Source organism: Anoplophora glabripennis, unplaced genomic scaffold (assembly GCF_000390285.2).
Source record: "Anoplophora glabripennis isolate ALB-LARVAE unplaced genomic scaffold, Agla_2.0 scaffold437, whole genome shotgun sequence".
Taxonomy (NCBI): Eukaryota; Metazoa; Arthropoda; class Insecta; order Coleoptera; family Cerambycidae; genus Anoplophora; species Anoplophora glabripennis.
In genome coordinates, this window is record NW_019416527.1 from 53,221 (window position 1) to 75,468 (window position 22,248).

The window sequence follows — 22,248 nt, forward strand, 5'->3', positions numbered from 1 at the left end:
TTTTGTTCTCTATCTGTTTATTGGAGGAATGCTCAAGATTAAACATACCATTTAAAAAAACGCACCACCATTTAACAAGTGGAACCCTTAATATAACAAATTCCTAAGAGGTAATTCTATTTCACTAAGATTTGGAATGACATTTTGTGTCCTCACAGACCGGTAACATATGCAATAAAAAAATTCAACGTAATCACAACGCTCCAAATGAAAAATAATAGTCGCTACTGGCTAACCAACGCTAAGATTGTCTTTTTCATCCCATATGTCACGACAAAGAACAATGAAAACACATAATGCGCACGCGTGTAATAAATAATAAAAATGCCAAAATACTACTACAATAGTTTGAGGAGAAATGAAACTAAATTAAATAAATTTTACTAGGACATCGACCAGGCCTGTCTGAGCAAAAAGAGTGTGTATTTGTGTGTGTAATGACAATACCCTTCCACAATAAATTAGAATTCTGCAAAGAGGAGAAACGAAAATGATAATAAATACAATTTTAATGCTTAACCTACCCAAGGAGGAACTTACAAAGCTATTATGATGGGAAACCGGTGGGTGGTTGGCCGGGTACAGAATATTGTGGCCTGAAGTTGCCGAAATTGGCCGCCGCCGCGGCAAATTGGATGTTGCCGGCGTTGAAGCCTGCTGGGAACTGGCTCATCACTTGCGCTGAAAATTATTTATTTTGTTTAACATTAGTCAATAAGTAACTGGTTGCAAAAAAATTATAAATAGCAGACAGTTGAAAATATACAGGGTGTTCCAATTAAAACTTCCCACCTGGAAATATCCAAATTAAAAAAAATAAAACTGGATCGGTTCCAAACAGAAAACATCAACATGAACAGGTCATACGTAATGAGAGTAATCTGGTAGTTGTACTGGGTCACATTGCAATGGAACCAAATTTGAGTCTCAGGAATCTTGCAAGTACTTCAGAAATTACTGTACCTAAGTTCATAATGTTGTTTATAAGTATCACCCATACAAAATTAATTTGGTACAAGATGAAGACGATCCTGATCGCCGCTTGCAGTTCTGTGAAGAAAAGAATGATCGTGCTTCAAGGAATGCAAATTTTTTGTACTCAATCTGTTTTTCCGATTTTTAGACTTTTTTGTATGTGGACAGAAAGACGGAAATTTACTCAACAAGACTGAACTCACTTGAGGAGCTTTGTCGGCTAATTGTTGAAGAAGGCCCGAAATGCTTCGAATTATTCGTTCGGAAGTGGAGCAAAGTTTTTATTATTGTATGGAAGTGGAGGGAAACCAATTTGAACATTCAATACAATAACATTCTTTCATTCATTGATATTTTGTCTTATTCTATATAAGTGATGATTTTATCGTCATATCCAAACCAAAATTTAAAAAGTCGTATGTTGTCATGAGCAGAATTGAAAAAGCTTTAAAATGAGGTGTCAACTCAACATAGGGCGTTACTAAAGTTTAAGGGTATTTTACATCCTTTCCTAAGGGGTAGCTTCCAGGATATCAAAACTTACACCATCACGTGTCCCTCTTAAAAAAAAAAGTCGAAGTGTCTCAGGCTTTTTTTGCTTTGCTTTTTTAATTTCCTTATTTTCCAGATGGGAAGTTTAGGGTGTTCTCAAAATTGTCATTTATTTTAACAGCTGGTAAAACTCATAAAAAAGTCGATTTACCAAAAATCGTTTATACAGGGTGATTCAGAACTTATCCAAAAAAAAATTCTGGATGTACAGGGGACCCTTACAAATACAATTTTGTAAAGAAAAAATCAAAAAGGGCAGTTCGAAAATGATTTAAAAATACACTTCTGCACGTCACTGGAAACTGGTCCACTGTAAAACCCAACCTCGAACAATGCGACCGGCATCACGGTGTGATAAAAACGGACAAAAACTTTCGCAAGGAAAGAAATATGTAAACAGAATTTTATCGCACCTATTTTATATTGGTAAATTCAACAGCTTTTGCCTTTATTAATTAATACAATTAATTTGTGTTTTTAAATAATAAAATCATTTGACATACCCGATGTTACAACAATTGTTCAAAATTTTATCCACCAACGTGTAAACGCATTTGGGTCCGTCTTACTCAGTTTCTACGAACTAACACAAATGTTGTCTTGCTTCACCATAACACAAATGCTTCACCATAAATTAAAACGATATCAATCAACTCAGAGCTGCTATACACGCAAACCATTTTTGACACTAACTACTAAAAAAACTATTGTAAACACCACAGGTAACGGGTAAATACTATTGCAACGACGATAGCAAAATCCAATTTCAGTATTCGGAGTCGCTGAAGCCACGTGGCTCTCCACACGCATTGCGAATGACGCTAGAGACTACAGTTGTCCAGCTATGTAGTCGTAGAATGTAAACTATAACACAAACCAGATTTATTGTCATTTTCGACCATTCCGTTGTAAAAACATAAATTGTTTGTTTACTACTGATATTGAGAATGTCTTTTTTTTTGTAGTTGCACGGTTTTCAGCACACTCTTTTCGATTTCGCAGTACTAAATAATGCATATTATTTTTGATTTGTGGGTGTTTTGTGCAATAAAAATGGCACATGTTTATGAAAACAATGAACTAGTGTACATAATATTAACTTAAGGGGTGTCAACAAAATTCAGCCGCAGCATGTCACTTGTACACAAAAAGGTTTCTTTTACGAAATCATCCGGCTCCGCGACTCTAATTTAGTTATAAGATAAAGTTTGTTTACTAACATGGACCTAGTACTCGTTTTTGGTCATTTTCGACAATTTCTAAAATTTCTTCCTCGATCTCCACCATTTCGCGTGGAGGTCTTCCAGCGTTCCTTGTTGTTCCTTTAAATACCCTGTATCGCAGAGTCTAATAACAGTAATAACTAAATTTACAATTTCGTAAACGAAACCTTTCCGCGTACAAGCGACATACTGCAGCTGCATTTTGTTGACACTTCCCGTAAGTTAATATTATATCCACTAGTTCATTGTTTTCATAAACATGTGCCACTTTTATTGCACAAAACACCCACAAATCAAAAACAATATCTCGCATTATTTAGCACTGTCAAATCGAAAAGTGTGTACTCAAAACCATGCAACTACAAAAAAAAAATACATACCCAGTATCAGTAGTATACAAACAATTTATGCTCTTACAACGGATTGGTCGAAAATTACAATAAATCAGGTTTGTATTATAAAGTTTTTAAATTTCAATTTTTTTAAATAATTGGTAATAATTGCTTTATTTGACAACTTTTATATAAACGATTTTTGGTAAATCGACTTTTTTTACCAGCTGTTAAAATAAATGACTCAACTTTGAGACTGTATTGAATATTCCCATTTTTATTTTTTAATCTTACTGAACCATATTTAATTATCACTACTAGATAATAATGCAAAATTTAATAGTAATGAACATTCTTAAAAAAATAATATAATTCCTATTCATTTCGGTTTTATTAAGAGAAAATTAAAAATCTCTTTTTAACCCATTGAACACACTTTAATTTTAAAATATCGGCATACCCGGATTATTCCTTTTTATTAGTTTACGGTTTGCATTCATCGAGTAAAATAAAAACTTTTTATTCTTCCACTCTTTTCTCTAGTGCATCCTTGAGGAGTTATAGGCATTTTAATAAGGCTCAAAATCGACAAGGAGGTATTTTAGAGAAAAAAGTGCAGGAATAAAAGTTTTTATTTTGATCCTATTAACACGTCTGTGTATTTTAATTTCAAAATAACTATTTTAACAAAAAATAATCGAGATTTTCACCAATTTTGAGCTATTTTTTAAAGTTAAAGAAAAATCCTGGCGTGATGGAGAATTTCAGATGGCTCCATCGTCTTCTGCGGGTCAAAATACTGTTAAAAAGTATATGAAAAAAAAAAAAATCTTGTGGATATCCAAGATAACTTCAAATTATCAGTAAAAATTTACAATGAGAAGCTCTTGTGAATATCATTGAAAGCATATTAAAGAAAACTGCCCCTAAATGAGAATCTCGAGGCACACCTATTTATTATGTCTTAATTTAGCCAGAATTAAAAAAAAACTCGATGGCACTTACTTGTCGTTTGAGTATTAGATGAAGACGTGGCTGCCAGCCGAGACAGGATGCTCCTCTCAGACATCTGCAACCTTTGCGCCACAGGAGGTATCCTCGCTAGAGTAGCAGGCAATCTGGACACGTCCGATTTCATATCGGACAGCAGCTCTTCCAGCTGGTTGAGCACTTTGTGCAGGACGGCGTTCGCCGGCTTGTTGCCTGCCAACGATTCTTTACTGAGGTGCTGGTGAGATTCCGCTAAGCACTCGACTTCGGCAAATCTGGCATTAAGTGACATTGCGGGATGGTTGGGATCCTGCGTCAGGTTGAGGTATGCCGCCCTGCGTAGCTGTTCTTCGATCACCAGGGCCTGTTCTAGGAGCTGTGAAGAGAAAGTAAGTCGTGATGTTTTGCTGCTAATGATACTACTCTACAAGGCGGGGTTAGTGTTTTAGTGCTATAATATAAATCCAAGTAAATTCTGATGTTACAAAATACTCTATACAAAACAAAAAATAAAAACAAATAATTAAACGTTCAGAAATCTTTATTATTGATAACTTATTGGCTGCATATACCATTGAGGTAACCATATTTGAATTAATTTCATTATAATGAATTTCATGAAATACTTGGGTACATTTTTTCAATGGGATTCATATCTGGAGACTAACTCGGCCATATTAAAATTTGCACATTATTCTCACAAAACCATTTCTTAACAATTTTGGATGTGTTTGAGTTCGTTATGATGTCTATAAAAAAATCTTAAGAGCACTTACCATTCAACAAACAACATTACATCCTGTGTATATTTCAATACATAAAGTGATTCAAAATATCTTCAATCTGATTTAAAAGGAAAAAAAACAATTGATATTAATCTAGTCATATTCAATACCTTTGACACTGTCACTTCAAAAGATAATTTTTTTCCTACAGAGTAATTTCTGAAGAAGAAAGCAATGTCTCTTGAAACTTCAAGAGTTGTAAATCGATGACGTGGCAACCAGCCCGGAAATCATTCAACTAATGTTAACGTAACACTTTTGGGACCGTCTTACTCAGTTTCTACGAACTAACACAAATGCTTCAGCATAACAAATGTTTACAAATTAAAACAATATCCATCCATTCCGAGTTGCTATACACGCAAGCCAGTTTTGACACTAATTACTAAAAAACTATTGTAAACACAATTGTAAAATCGGATTTCGGTTTTCGGAGTCGCTGAGGACACATGGTTCCCACGCATATTGTAAATGACGCCAGAGACTACAGTTGTCCAACGATGTAATGCTTGAAAGTACTACAATTTCAATATTTTTTTTTTCTCGGAAACTATAAGGATTTTACAAAAATTTTTTTTTACAATATTGACTCCATTTCTCATGCCGCATTCCCAAATTTTTTTGGATAAGTTGTGAATCACCCTGTATTATTTTACATATATAAAAGTTACATTGAAAAAATAAATAAGTAAAATGTAAAATAGAACAACTTGTTTTCATTTTGAACAGTTTTTTCAAACAGCTTCCGTTTTTTAAAAGGTCTGGAAATGCCAATGCCCGTAACCAATACTAGGTTGTATTAAGATATTTGTCCCTCTTGTGGCAGTTAAATTAATTGACAATTCATTTTCAGAATGACGATAACTAGTACTTGTAGAGTTTTTATTTCAATTTTTAATTATCTTATTTTTTTTTAAGTTAATTAAATATTGTAAAACTGGACCATTATTTTAAATTAAATCAAAACAGTCCATTTACCTTGAACCTCCTAGCCAGGAACTTGTTCTTGATCTCAAGAAAATTGCCTTTACCAACGTCCATCTTGAAGGGTTCATTGATGATGGCAAACCTAGCATCGGCTTGGATGTCTTGCCACCTGCCATAGCCGTGAGTTACGATGCCTGCTAGCAGCCAGTAATCGTGACGCCTGTGCCAGATTTCATATTCCCGACCCGGGGTGGCGGCTTTTTCCTCGTTCAGCCACAGAGTGTGGAGTTCCGTGAAGCCGCCGTCGGCGATGTTGAACATGAATCTCTTTTTAGTCTCTGGTTCGCTCTCTCTCTTATCCTTCTGAAACAGAAAATAATAATAACAACTCCAAAGTTAATGAGAAGCACGGTCTTTTACCTTGTCCTCTTGCTCAACGACAACCACGTCCTCTTCTTCCTTCTTTTCAATCTTTGGTTTTTCTTCTTTCTTCTCAATTTCCTCTTCCTTCTTCATTTCACTCTCCTTCTCATCTTCATCCTTTTTAACTTCATCTTTTATCTCTATCTCTTCATTTTTAATGTCCTCTTCTTTTTCTTCCTTCTTCTCGTCACTGGCGATAGATGCAGAATCTGCGTCTGATTTAATCTCAGACTTAACGTCGGCTTCCGAGGACTCCGTCGATTCTGTTTTGGCCGATTCTTCCTTAATCTCTTCAGAAGCGGTCTTCTCTTTTTCTTCAGAGAGACCCTCCTTTTCCAACTTGGCATCTTTACTCTCTTCAATCGAACTGTCCTTGTCCTTATCGGGATCGACTTGAGTGGGCGCCGGACTGGGAGCTGCGCTAGTCGCCGGAGTAGCGCTTGTGCTGGTTGTGGTGCTCTTAGGAGTTTCTCCGTCAGTCGGGGTAATGCTGATCTTATTCTGATCCATGATCGACTTCTTGATCACCTCCGGCATACTATATTCTCCATTTATGTGCTCGAATTCCTGCACCTTCTTCCGGATCAACGACATCACTCCTATCCTGGTCAAAACATGTTGTCTGCTCAGACCTTCTCTTGGCACGCCATCGGCAAACGTTTCCGCGTTATCTGCACCGGGTTCGCACAAATGTCTCATAAACAGCGATACGTACGCCTTGAATATCTTCTCCGATTTTCCCCTCAAGTCTCTAACGAGCCATTGCGAGTTGAAAGCATCCTGAGGCGGCATGCCATATCGCATGATGGCGTTTAGGAATGCCTTTCTTTGACGTGCATTGAAACCCAAAACCTCGATGTTACCTCCAACCCTAGCCAAGAGGGGCGGCAAAGGTCTGTCTCGTTCATCTTTACGTTCCATTCTTCTTCTGCTTCGTCTAAAATGAAATGTTGAAAATCAGAAGTGGGATTAGCACAAAAAATTTAGGATATTTCAAAATTGTAATATAGAAAATATTCCTTTACCTGCTGAGATCGCCGTCATTCTTTTCGTCAAAGTCATCGTCCTCTTTGTCTTCGTCCGAACCAGCAGAGAAGTCCGAATGGTAATCCGAGAGATTCTCTTGCCACGTAGAATCCTCGCGGGTATCGGTAGTCATTCCGCCGTCATTATAATTGACTTGTTTCCTCACACGCTTGCCCTTACCCAAGGTACGGGCGATATCTTCCTGTTGCTGTTCATAATGGTGCCTCAAGAGTTTTATCCAATAGGCTGGGTCGGTGTTCTCAGCCTCCTGCTTGATAATTTCCGTGTCCACTTCCTCTTCAGCCTCACCTTCTTTGGTGACGTAGCTGGCCACCTTGAAGGAACTGAGGTATTCATTGGCCCAACTTTCCTTCTGTTCAATACCTTCTTTCGATCTGTCTAACAGTTCGTTGACGGCTTTGTCATCGTAATGGATAGCTTCATCTTCCTTCCCTGAAATCACATTAACAATAAATAATATACAAAAATATTAAAAGAAAAAGGGAATTTGAAAGACAGATACTCAATACAGTTTCATGAAGTTACTATAAAATTAGTTCTAGTTCTACATGTCAAAAAAAAAAATCCTGTTCGAAGGACCAATAAGTAAACTTACCTTCATTTTCCTTGAACAATTCTTCAGTACCAAATCTCAAGATATCGTCCAACTCCTGTTTGGTAAAATTGGCCCCCTTTCCCATACCAGGCCGTACCACCAAGTGGGTTAACATCATCTTCCTCTTTGCCACTTGCGTTACCCTTTCTTCCACACTGTTACGGGTAACGAATCGGTAAATCATGACTTTGTTGGCCTGACCGATACGATGGGCTCTCGAGAAGGCCTGGATATCGTTGTGAGGATTCCAATCCGAGTCGTAAATGATAACTGTATCTGCGGTGGCCAAATTAATTCCCAAACCGCCAGCCCTTGTCGACAACAAGAATACGAATTGTTGAGCTCCCGGAGCATTGAATCTATCGATTGCCTCTTGACGTAAGCCACCCGTGATGGCGCCGTCGATTCGCTCATACTTATAACCCTCCCCTTCCAGGAAATCTTCCAGGATATCCAACATCTTCGTCATCTGAGAGAAGATGAGCACTCTGTGGCCTTGTTCTCTTAATTTCCTCAACATTTTCGACAGCAACACTAACTTTCCTGAGGCCTTGACAAGGTGTTGGACATCCCAACTGCCGTGGGCACCCAATGGAGCTTCCTCTGCTGCCGCCGGGAACAGATAGGGATGATTACAACATTTTTTCAAGTCCATCATAATATTAAGCAGAGAAACTTGCTGGCCGCCTCCTTTCGGATTTAAAGCTTCGAAGTTACGGGTCAGGATGTACTTGTAGTATTTCTTCTGCATGGGGGACAGTTCTACACGTACGATAAATTCGGATTTTGTCGGCATGTTTTTAAGTACGTCAGTTTTGAGACGACGCAGCATGTGGGGCCCCAAAAGTTCATGCAACTTCTTGACTTGATCTTCTTTGGATATATCTGCGAACTCCGCTTGGAAAGTTGTCAAGTCGTTGAATTTCTGTCCGTTCAAGAAATTTAAAAGGTGGAACAATTCTTCCAAGTTGTTTTGCAGTGGGGTACCGGTAAGGAGAAGTTTATAGGTGATGTTGTAGCTGTTCAATATTTTGAAAAACTGAAATAAATAACTAAATAAATATCCTAAACTTCAATAATATAAATATTCGTTGACAGATTCTATTACCAATATTGAAGTAGTATCAGATATAGAAGCAGAACATAATTATGACCATTTAGTTTGGATTTTGGATAAAATGTCTCAGAATTGGATGAATTTATATACCGATTTAATTTCACTAGCCCCTAAAAAATTTGTCGGAAGAAGATACCCTCATTCTTGTATCAATAGAAAACACAAGAGTTTAATATACCCCACCCCAAAACATTACTCTCCCACATGTTGCCTTCATACACTCTTAAATTAATTAAAACAAAGAAAAATGCTAAGGGAATACCATCAAACACATAATCACGACTTCTAAGAGAAAAAGAACTTGGATTTATTTGCAACATACAATATTTCCCAGTAAATGGAAAATAAGGCAAATAGTAGTTATACCAAAACTTAACAATGGGCCATTTGGAAATAAATAAATATCGACCAACACTCATTCATGCTTTGAACAACCTATCCTTCTATACAGGCTGATTTAAAATTCCGTACAAAGAATTTAGGGACGGATTTTTAAGATCAAAATAATACTTTTTTTTTCCTATAATAAACATGAGTCCACAAATGCTTAGTTTTCGATATACAGGGTGTTAAAGTTTTTTATTTCGATTTTTTAGGAATAATTTCCAAACAGACTTAAATGTTGGCATAAAACTTGGGGTACGGGGTTTTTTTTAGGATGCTAAATTTAAATATGATATTGCTTTTGACGCTGCTAGTAGAGGACGCCACCTATAAAGGTACGCTTGAATTAAATTGGCTCTAACTTTTTTGCTACCCTGTACATTGACAATTCGTATTAGTGCTTTATTCCCCTATCAATTTGTGGATACACATGCCGCAAGTGACCCATTTTTAATTACGTCAAGAGCGACAGCCTGACACCGCTCGGACGCAACAGAGTTCCAGGAAGGGTCCACGGTGAATTGGCGCCGGTGACCAGATGCTTACTCAGATACATACGACTGACTCCACACAAGGGGATTCTCCAGCGAACGCTCGCCCCGACAACACGTCTTTTTCACAAATTTTGTTTTCAATAAAAATACTTTAATTTTTCATTATTTGCTACACAACGAAAGCAACCCTGAAATTTTAAGCAGGTATACTTGGTTGAAATCTCTCAGAACAACCCTTTCCGAAATATTGGCCGATGAAGAGTTAAATGCGCACCATATTTTCGATCAAATTATTTTTAAGGTTCAATAAATTTGGGTATTTTTATTTAGTTTTTTTTTTTTTTGTAATAAACTGTTTTCTGCCTGTATTTTCCCCAAGTCTTAGATTTCAACAGAAAACCTCTAGGAATAGTTGTCAAACTAAGCAGTCATAGCCTACTATGTTTTTTTCTGTATGTATTTTGATGACAATACTACCGTTTAGTCAGCAATGATTTTCTTGAAAACGGTAATTTAAGATCATTCATTGCGTTACTGATGATGGTGAAAATAAATTTAAAAATTTTTCACTGTAAATAGTTAATAAAACTTGAAAATATGGTGTATATTTAACTCTTCATCAGCCAATATCTCGGAAATGGTTGGTCTGAGAGATTTTGACCAAGTATTCCAAAATTGATAGAGGAATAAACACACTAATACGAAATGTCAATGTACAGGATAGCAAAAAAGTTAGGGCCAATTTAATTCAAGCGTAACCTTATAGGTGGCGCCTTCTACAAGCAGCATCGAAAGCAATGACATATTTAAATTTAGCCTCCTAAAAAACTTCCGTACACCAAGTTCTATGCCAACATTCAAATCTGTTTGGAAATTATTCCTAAAAAATAGAAATAAAAAACTTTAACACCCTGTATATCGAAAACTAAGCATTTGTGGACCCACGTTTGTAGGAAAAAAAGGCTTATTTTGACTTCAAAAATGCACCTCTAAATTTCTTGTACTGAATTTGAATCTTTATTATTTTTTAATGAAAATCTGTATACCGTCACAAATATTCAACTTATCCATCAGAGTGCAGAAACTTTCCCAAAAATATGCAACAAGAAGTATTTTCGAAATATTCGGACCATTATTCATTTCACCAAACACCATGGAAACACCAAGGATCAATATTCAGAGAGTACAATTCAAGAAACGGTAACCAACTCAGAGACAATTATTAATTAGTGCACTTCAATATACCATGTTTTTTTAAGATGTAATTATTTGATCCCTTTTTCCTTATAATATTCATTACACTAATTAGTTTAGATTAGAATATCTGAGGACATGGCTTTTTGAAAGAATTTTTGTAGGATCATTAAATATCCGGTTCGAAGGACCAAATAGTATTAGATCAAATGTTTTAATGTTTACCTTGGACTGGTTGCTTTTCAGACGATGTGCTTCGTCTACGACCAGAACAGCCCAATCGATGGACCCTAAGCAAGCCGCATCGATAGAGATCAACTCGTAGCTGGTTAACAAAACGTTGAACTTAATGGAGCTTGCCCTTATTCTGGATGCACGACCGCCTCTAACAGCGCCTTCTTCGAAACTAATTTCATTTTCCCTGATCACAGCTCTGCAATCTTTATCGCCTAGAAAAAAAAAAAAAATAAAAGTCAGTTACAAAGAATATCGGATTATCACTTAAGCTCTTACCGACGTAAGTGATGCAATAGAAGTCTGGAGCCCAAGTTTCGAATTCTCTCTCCCAATTGATGATGGTCGAGAGGGGCACACTAATCAAGAACGGCCCTTTGCAGTGGCCTTCCTTGTATAGGGAATACAAAAAGACTATGGTTTGGATGGTTTTTCCCAGACCCATCTCGTCAGCGAGGATGGTGTCTGTTCCGTTAGCCCAAGAGTAACGCAACCAATTCAAACCTTCCAATTGGTATTCGTGCAGTTGCATGCCCAATTCGTCCAGATAGGCTGGTTGCTTGTCGAATTTCTTCTTCAAGTCAGTGCAAGGTTTTTCTGGAGGGGGCGTATATCTGCGACTGAAAAATAAAAAAAAAAATTATTAATTACAATGAACTTTTGGGGATATTTCTTCAATTTCGCGAGATAGGAAATAGTTCAAACGACCCCATTTACAAGAATTGGTAGAAACTGCCTTGATGTACAATAGATACAGGGTATTTTTTATTTTTGGCTAATATTTGTGGTCGTAAGTATTTAGGACGTTTGAACTACTCCCATCAGAATCCATATGCCTTACAAAAATAAAAAATGTTTACAAATTGAAGTTGTTTGACAACAAAAAAATATTGATAAACTTCAAATAAATATTAATAAATTACTTAAAATCTCTTAACTCTTTCAGTCTCAGTGGTGCATAAAATGTACCACCGTTTTTTATTCCTCCAGGTCTTGGTGGTACATATTTTGTACCAGAATTTTTTAAGTACTTACATTTAAAAATTATTTAACAATCATTTCCCTTCAGCCATAGTTTTACAGACCCTGTACCCCCCCCCCCCCTCAGGAGTCTGTGAGCTAACACAGGGTCACAAAATCAGCTGTAATGTATTTAGTTTTAAGTATTCTTTACAATAAAATCATTATAATTCACAAAAGCTATAGTTTAATTTTTTGTGACGCTTGAGTAAAAAAATTAATATAATTTCTGTGCCTGAAAGAGTTAAACTGATATTAAAATGCGCCTTAAGCTGTTTAGTTGGCCCAATATGTACAAACTCGTACGTACGACAATTTTACTTACGGAGTAGTTCTATCATCGTCATCGATAAGATCCCTCTTGATCTTTTTGCCTTTGCCTTTCTTGTTCTTGGAGCTACCGCCCCCACTCATACACGCCGATCTCAAATCCATATAATACTCAATAGCTTGCTTAAGCCCCGGAATATCATCGGATTCCTCCTCCCACGTCGCCTGATCGTAAGTTAACTCTCTCCACTTGACAAGATAAAGAGTTCTGCCGTCTCGCATGGTGCGATGATTGATGACCCGATGGACTATGAGCCATTCTGGCTTCACGCCGTATTTGTAGTACTTCTCTTCCAGTTCTTCATCATTTTGCGTGCCTCCCATCTTTACTAGCCTGTTGCAGCGTGTGTCAGACTCGTCCATCGGTTCTTCCAATTTGGGTGGTTCCTCCATGTCGTATTTTCTGTAGTAACTGCGGAACATTAGCGGGTGGTATACGTCCAATTGTAGCTCTGTTATCCAACTGCAATGCCAGTAAGATAACTGTAAAACAAGAGAAAAATTATTTAGTATTAGACAATCGGTTTAATAATTTTTTTATATTTATGAGTGTTGAATGTGTGTGATAAAAGCGTTTTTTTTTTAATTGTTTATTCTTCTATGCATTTTTTAAAATAGTGATTGCATTTATGAAAACAATGAACTTGTGCTATCACAATAACGCGGGAACAACGAGAATATACAGGGTGATTCACAAATGGTGACCAAAAATGAAACCTCGTATTCTTTGGTGAATTTTAAGGTGAGTTTTTCATATGGTTTTTTATCTAGGACGCTTCGTTAAAAAGATACAGGGCGTTAAACTTCAAGAAATATTTTTAATTTGCATATAAAAGTCATCAACATCGTAACTTCATAATTATCTCTCAACCATTCGAAATTCAACGTAATGTTTTTAGACATCCTGTGTATACATATATTTGAAAAGTTATATTTTCTTCTTATGGAAAGATTCAAAAAGAAAACACCATAATGAAGGTATAATACAGCAATAAGTAAAAAAAATTCTTAAGGATCCAGTGCGAGATTCGAACCGTCGACCTCCAGGTCGCAACGCGACCATTTTATCACTGAGGCAATCATTGCCTCTAGACAAAGTTTGTCCGTATCGGTATTTGAATTCCTGTTCATAGCCGAAGTAAACAAGCATTTTCGTAATGTTAAAAATTGCAGTTTTCTGCCGTAAAATCGTCGGCGAAGGACTCGGAACGGTATAAAACATAAAAATAATCGCCCATCGTCGTACTGCCGCCCCTGGGAACGACGAAATCGGACAATTCTGACGTTTCTACTGCGGTGACAGTTTGTATCAAAATATTCTTAATCTCGTCTTAAATTTTGTTACATTTGACCTAATAAAAGTTGAGGGCGATACAGAAGAGAGAGAATGTTGCGAAAATATTGGGGTTTCGCGAGAGAGATGCAAGATACAGAACCTTTTTAAAAAGCAAATTTGGGCGTTAAAAAGTAAAAAATACCCTTCGAAAACGTCCCGTGGTGACGAAGAAAGGACGAAACTCGCACATAAAAGCTGAGCAAACCCTCGTTTGGTCCTCGGAAAAAAGCCTTTAGTATTTTAAGGACGTTCGATACACCTCTTACGGGGCGGGCGGTGCGGAGAGTATGCCTATGTTTATACACGGGAGTCTTGTTGCAGTACCAACCTTACATAAATTAATTTCAGCGAACTAAGTATTCTATTTAGAATGAAATTTATACAACACATATTAGCTTGCATATTTTTTTCGTGTTTAATACACGTCAGTTCACTATTTATTTGAATAAAAGCGTCTATTTATTCATTACGAGCTTGTAAAATTATGGATGAAATCTGGCAACATTGCCATGGCGTGGTGGTAAAAGTTGGGTCAACTGTCATTACTGTCAACTTTGCACGAATTCCGTAAACATGAATGAACAACCAAGGTACAAAGGAAAAGTAATGACTGAAAAGTGTAAAATGAGTATAAAACAGAATGTGGATTGATGAGAAAAAAATAAAATGTGCAAACCGAGAATCCATATGATAACTATCAAGAAGTTCAATGTATGATAGTGAGACGTCGACTTGTCAAATTGAAGATTATGACAACAACTAAACCGTTCGTTTTGCAAAGAGATCCTTTCAATTTTTGTTTCAAATTGCTAGTATATTGCTTTAGATCACGAAAAATTTATTTAATATTAATTATTACTACATATATTTTCGACTGGAATAATTTTATAATCTATAATTGAGCTATTCAAATATAACGCATCAGTCGAAGCATTAAATACAGCGTACAATGTTGCCATATTTCCTTTCATTGGATCAGATGTTTGTTCAAATTTGTCAAAACGTTATCTATTCATTCCATTATCTCAATAATTACATTGTAAGTGCATATTTTTATTGTTTTAAAATGTTTAGTAATATTTAATTCTTTAATTACAATTTTATTTTCTCGATCCTAACCATTTTTAAGAGCAATATTCACGTTTGATTAAAGTTTTTTCCCAACTCCCATAAGAGCCTGTGTAAAAGAGCATAATTTTTAAATTCATTTTTCAAAAAAAACTACGTTGTCAATCGATCTGATATTTTTACACAAGTCAGTTTGCATATTTATTAACAGATTTCAATTGCTTTGAAAACATTCTTACCATTTTTCTTTTGGTATCGAACCTCCTTAAATCGACCCTCGAAACGTCCGTGGGTGGTCGTTCCCGTCGGGTTCTGTCTCTCACCCACAACGAAAATTTGCCGTTCTTGTCTAGGAGCCCCGGGAAAATGAAAATTTATCTAGGAAAACGCGGAGAAGCTTCCACCGAAATACCCCCAAGGGACAAAGGAAGGACGTCGGGGCACGAAGCTCAACGGAAAAAAGTAATTTTTAATGATTTTATTTGAGTAAATGTTCAAAAATATCTCCATTTCCACGAACACAGGCCCGACGTCTTTAAACAACCCCCAAACAAATTGCATCTCGTTATCCCACGAATTGATTGTAAAACGTCAAAACGAAATTGAAAAACTGTTCATGTAGCAAGTCTTTTCTTACCTCATGCCATTTGACGAAAAACTCTCTGTGCCTGGATTTTTTCGGTTCTTCTCCCTCTTTTTTACTTGTGTGTTCAACCCATTTCCATGTCAAGATTTTGGCGACCTTACCAATAAGAGGCGGACAACCGCATCTCGGGCATTTCCAGTCACCGTCTGGAATCTCCGTTAAGGGAGGGTTCAAACAGTGAGTGTGATAAGCTGAAGTACAAGAATCACAGCACAACAATTCACCACCGTCCTTACAGACACGGCAAAATTCTTGATGTTCATCATCGTCTTGTTCCGGGGGTCCCTCATTTTCGCAATGCGGGCAACTCCATTTGCCTTCCGGAGCCTCCTCCAGTTCTGGTTCCAGACATACCAAGTGATACGCTCTAGGGCAGGTGTCGCACAGAATGATTTCTCCTCCCTGTTGGCAAACTTCGCAATAATCTTGGTGATCACAATTTTCCTCTTCGTTCTTGCCACTTTTGACCTTTTTCTTCTTCTTGCTCTTATTCCCGATTTTCGTCTTGGCCTTGCGTCTGGGTTGCGGCATTTCCTCACCGCCGCCCTCGGCAGGTTGAGAAGCGTCGCCGGTAGCCTCGTTAGTTTTCGGTTCCTCCGCTTCTTGGAGCATCTGTTCGAATTCGGCGTCCGAATCTCTGTCCGACGCACCAACGCTCATATCGCCATCTTCATCCTAAAAAAAAAACAGTCAGTGTAAGACTAAGTTTGCCTCTTCTTCAAGTTATACTTACCGAACTTCCTCGTTTTCTCTTTCCTAATTTGATTTTTAGTGTCGGAACCTTCGACGCCTTTTTAGATGCTTTCTTTACTCTAGAACTTCGTTTCTTCTTGGTTTTTCCGTCATCATCCTCTTCGTCTTCATCGTCGTCATCAAATGGTTCAGAATCAGCCTAAAAATACCAGATGGGAATAATAATTAGATATATTATCGTCGATTAACAGTACCTCTACGATTTTTTGTGCGGCTTCTTTGGATGCTCTAGAACGGCTTGGTTTGGAGTAACCTCCTTCTTCAGATGTGGATGTTGACGGAGCTGAAGGTTCAGTTCGTTCAGTTTCTGTTTGAAGGTTTGGATTTATGTTGGAGAATTCACGCCATTTCGCAGCCACCAACATCATCAGCTTAGACATGGGTACTTTCGGATTTTCCTTAGCGAGAAGAGGTCTAACGTGCTGTTGGAATAATTTGTAACTTGTCAGGTTTTGGAAATCGGTCTCGGTGTAATCCAGGTCCACATCTGTTAATCCAAATGTGGAACACACCTCTTCTATAGTGGGCATCCCTAAAATAACCACAATGAATTGATTTAGATTAGTTTATACTAAAACTGAGTAATTTAAAAATATGTTTCAAACTAACTCACCTCCACTTGATGTATTCGATTCTGCCGCCGGAGTGGCAGGAGCAGAACTGTGTTTAGTGGAACCCCTCGATTTTCTCGACTTTTTACTACTGCTATAATCTGAATCACCATTGTCTTCGTCTCCAAAATCACTTTCCTTTTCAAAAAAAAAAAAAATTGGATTGTTAAATTTTCAAACGTAGATTTTATTAACTTGGGGCTTAAATGTAATGATGATACTTTACTTTAACATACCTACATTATTTAAAAAATATTACATTGCAAGTAAAATGGACCTACTTTTTTATTATTGGTGTATTACTTTGTGACAGAGAATATGGTAATGATAAATAGATACTAGCAAGTTTACTTTGAAACTTCATGAATTCGTTCTAAATGATTCTTGTACTCTTTTTATCAGTTGAAAATTAGTTCAGTTTTTTCGGGAAATATTAACTGCATAAAAAGAACAAACATAAGTTCAAAATAAGTATCCAACGATTTATTTCGCATTTTATATAAAAAAAGTAATTCCTATTAAAAAATTCTACAATTGTTCAAATCTAGAATAATATTGTTGTAAGTAGACCAGCATAAACAGGATGTCCTCTACAAAGGAATTACTAAAAATGTAATTGATTTTATCCTTAAAACTCAATAATACACATGTGCCAGTTAAGAAACACAAAAATTAACCTTTTCTAACATATACATACCCCGTGTGTCCACATATTGTCAAAACCTGTGATGACGAAAAAAATTTTAAGCCCAAATTTTGGCATTTTGGGAAACAATTCTGTATGATTAGGTACATAGTAATTTGTTGTATATTTTTATTCATGAAAAATTAAGTAGACTTTGTTCAGAGTACGATGGGTTTCCGGGTTGTTATACTATGGGCCTATGTAACTGCTCGCCGACAGTTACAGAAATCACGGCGGAGCATTTACAGAGTCGCCACTGAAGATACCAGCAGTGAAGAGCAGTGAAATATTTGAAATGCGATAGTAAGATGCTGCTAGGGCATATATCAAAGGTTCACTATTATCTGAGGAGTTGTGCCATCCCTAGCGGCTTATAGAATCAACAAGAACTGGAATGAACATCAGGGCCAAGGTTTTGATAGCAGGTCCGCACCCACTGAGCCTAGCCCGAGAACAACAAGGGCAGATCAAAGATTCCTAACTACAGTTAGTGAAAGGTAATTTTGTAACTGGTGGCGATCAGACACATAGGTCACAGCATATCATCCCGAACAACCATCATGCTTAAAATATCAGCCACCGCTATTAAGGAGGCTTTGTCAAAAGTAAGAAACTTATTTTTTGTGTATTTAAAGTTCCTTTTCATATAAGACATCAAAATAATTTTTATGTCGATATACAAAGTTTGAAGATAATATTTTTTTTAATTGTTAAATCACCGAGTTGTAAAATTGCGATTGATTCTAAATTTGAGACATTTTTTAAATTAAATGTAACTGTCATATTCCCAATAATTTCTGTATAGACTCAACATTTTTTAACATGAACAACTTTTTCATAAAATGAGATAAAAAAATTGTTCCTTTTTTTCAACTCTATTTGTGAACACACTGTATATTATTCTATAATCTCTTAGCATCATCTTGTATTACATAACACAATTTTATATTTTTTAGAACTTCAAAATTATAGCAACATATTAAAACCACTTGCCTTCTAAATACAAAATTATTTTTATAAGTACCTATCTAGAATTATTTATTATATTTTATATTTATTAAAGATTTGAATCCCAGCATTCAGAAATTTAACTGGAAACGGGTAATACTCTATCAAAAAAAAACATCTGTTAAGTAATTTTTAAATTTTATAAATTCAAATCAAAGTTTAACAGTTAACCTGAACTAAATAATGCTCTTATTATAAACAATAATCTAAAAATCTGAACAAGCATTCTCAAGCTGCTCAGAGGTTGTCAATAAGGAAGCGAAATAGGAAATTTTATTTTGGGATCATATGGGGACTATCGGGATAGATCTTGGGATTTGAAACCTACATAACATTCCGAATCCCCATTGGACTTCTTATTTGTGTCACAGTAAACCCAACGCAGGAGGGAGGACTGAATTGTAGCACATTATTTGCTTGATAACTTTTTTTATGTAAATTTTATACTAACGCAATTAAAGACAAGCAAAATTAAATGACTCCAACCTTCTATTTTTAAAAATTTTGGACATATTTATATAATATTTAGTATTTAGTAATGTATCTTATCAAAAAATAGGCCCATTTTACAGTAACAAAAAAATATATATGGACTAATAATAAATGCATTTCTGTCAGAAATATTAAAATACTTACATCTCCACTATCATTTTTTCGCTTTTTCTTCTTTTTCTTGCCTTTCTTCTCCTCCCCCCTCGCTTTCCTTTTCTTTCCCTTCTTTTTCTTACGGCCATCCTCAGGTTCATAATCATCATCATCTTCCTAACAATTATTAAAGACCACATATTTAAAAATAAATATTTCCTGTTTATTAATTTTAATTATTAATTAAGTCTCTTACCCCTCCCTTGGGGGCCGCATCTTCGGAGTCGGGTTCGTTTTCCACTTGGTCTCCGCCAGGCACTTCTTCAGGGGCATCTTCTTCCCCTAAAATTCGAGAATTATTAATACGCGTGCCAGCCATGTGGACAGTGGTCAGTGTCACCATAACATTATTTTGGAGGGAAAATATGAAATTTCTAACCCCAAAACGCTAGATATGCATTGTGGTGCAATTATATAATTTGCAATCTGCCAATCTCTTTGTTTGATGTCCTCCATTTTGTTAAGGGTCAGGATATGCCCGCGCGCTGTCACAAAAATAATGAAAATCTACCTCCCCCTCCCCCGCGGACTAATATATCTGATTATCAAGTAATAATTATGCGCTTTTTGGGCATTTTCGGCAAATTTAACAGTACGCGTAGATTCTAGATGAATTTATGTACATCCGGGAAGCGTTTTGTATAAATATTTGGGTCAAAATTAAGTATTTAAAAGTAAACACATGAGTTTGAAGTCGGCTTACGTTCGCACCTATGCAAAGCTAAACAAAACAAACTTACCGGCAAAAGATTCCTCGACTTCTTCGTCGGATGCCATCTTAACTAGACACGAGGATACTTAATTTATGTTAGTCAACGGTTGTTATCACTCTTTTAATTAAAATAATGCACTTATCACAAAAAGTATGCACCGCTTTTCTACTCCGTGGAGTTGTTCTTCCATTGCTCTTTTTATCCCCACCCGACTAGAGCTAGAACAAACGAAATGGGCATGCGCAGCCTTCTAAGACGAGTATTTAAAAAGATAAAAATATCGTTTCTTCTCTTTTCCACGCATTCATGTAACGGTTTGAACGGGTGTTTCTTCTGTATTCATGAATTCATGAATATTTTATTTTACTCCTCTCTTTTCTGTTCTTCTGTTCTACCAGTTCACCGATTATTGTTTGATTCGGGCGTATTTACGTGTCCCACAATATTTTTCTCCTAAAAAAGTAATAGTATAAATTAACTTCAAAACTGCAAATAAACTCTAAGAAAAATATTGCTCATAAGTATTTCAAAAAGTAATATTTTATATTTTTTACACAACAAACATTTGGAGAAGATGTAAATTTTTTTATATCAAAGTAGATTGATTATACAAGGTACTCATAAATGTTTCTACAATACTATCCTCAAAATGCAAAAGTTAAAAAAAATGCGTCCGGAAAGACACTACGTCAAGATCAAAACGGATTGGATGTTGATGGTCACGAGGTTACAACGGACCGGTGATCACGCATGAATGTGGATCCAGACATAGACTATTTTATTAACAATAATAACAAAATGTTCTGGAGATGATTGTAAAAAGATTGTGTAGTCGATTGGTTAGATTTTGAGTTACAACTTTAGTGATCGGGTCAGGCCGTTCACTTAACGTAGCCTTAAACCCCTTTAACTAAGTGACTATAATAGTATTTTCATTATTCGTAAATGGAAAGTAATCATTTATAATGTATTTTTAAGCCATGTCCAAATCGCCCATTTTTATGCTTGCTTACATAAGTCAATTATACAGGGCTGGAAAATCCACATGGTACATCTGCCTTTACATGAGAGCGACAAAGTAAAGGCCCGTTTCGGGTTAGAAGTGGGAGTGACTATTCAGATTATGAAACGTCTTCAATGTAACCATCCTTGTCTATCGCACGGATTTCTATGGCTTACTTTATCGCTCTCACGTAACGGCCGATGTACCATATGGGAATTATGGGGACTTTCCGAACCTGTATACACAGTGTAGGTACTGACTATATTATTATAATAAATTTATTTTTTTTGTGGAAATATTTTATAGATTTATCAATGAAAGTTCTTGTCCAAACACAAATAAAATTGAATTTATCTTTTATAAATATTTTATTTCCCATCACAAACTGCTACAGATTAAATTAAATCTAAACATTAGTTTTACATTTACATTCACACATAATTTTTAAAATTTTATTCAACGAATCAGGGATCAGATTATCTCGAGCGTAGATGTAACGGTGTTCATTGCAAATCAATCGACCTCTTGTATCTCTTCAGATCCCAATAGCGTAGCTCGAGAAATTTAAATGACCCTTGTTGATTAGAAACTTTACCATAACTTTTTATGTGCAGTTTTTAAAAAAATTAAACTTGATAGTAAAAGATCAATGGAAAATCTTACAAAAAGGTTTTCTTGTTCCAAGTCTATAATTTTTCCGTTTGTAAGAAACGACTACTTATCAGGCCATTAGACTGTGATTATATACTGTATAAAATAAATCAGTATATGTAGTCTAATCGCCTGATCAGTTAATCATGATTTAACCGAGACTCAAAGTACCGGGCGTTGTACTGTAAAATGGTACATTTTAGTATTCTTAGGATTGCTTCAAAACATTACGTTTGAAAAGAAACACTAAACTGGAAAAAGTTATAGTAGTTAAAAAGGTAACTGAGGTATACAGGGTGGTCGCGACGTAATGGGCCAAAATTCATGGGTAGATTACCCAAGTAAAAATATTGCGATTTAGCCGAACTTACCTTAGTCCAAAAGTTGATAGTTAAAGAGATACAGGGTGTTAAATGTAAAATATTATTTCAGTTTTTTTTTTTAATTTATTCCTTAACAAATGCAAATATCCTCACAAATTTTGGGGATTGGAGTTCGTTGAGTAGA

The 22,248-nt window shown here is 36.0% G+C and overlaps 1 protein-coding gene across 2 annotated transcripts; it reads right to left on the reverse strand.

Annotated features, from left to right (window-relative positions):
• Window positions 1-20,298, reverse strand: LOC108911063 (chromodomain-helicase-DNA-binding protein Mi-2 homolog). 2 transcript variants are annotated; one of them, XM_018715894.1, is made up of 16 exons: window positions 20,115-20,298; window positions 19,571-19,656; window positions 19,366-19,491; window positions 17,039-17,174; window positions 16,620-16,957; window positions 16,406-16,564; window positions 15,664-16,347; window positions 12,618-13,105; window positions 11,552-11,892; window positions 11,264-11,487; window positions 7,850-8,888; window positions 7,233-7,686; window positions 6,205-7,144; window positions 5,836-6,144; window positions 4,088-4,448; window positions 1-681 (listed from the first exon to the last, which is right to left on the reverse strand). In XM_018715894.1, exons 1-16 carry the CDS (start codon window positions 20,149-20,151, stop codon window positions 548-550), a joined length of 5,856 nt encoding a protein of 1,951 aa, XP_018571410.1. In that variant the 5' UTR covers window positions 20,152-20,298; the 3' UTR covers window positions 1-547. The 2 variants fall into 2 exon arrangements, with proteins under 2 accessions (XP_018571410.1, XP_018571409.1); XM_018715893.1 differs by having other exon boundaries at window positions 5,836-6,147.
• Window positions 20,299-22,248: the final 1,950 nt, after the last annotated feature.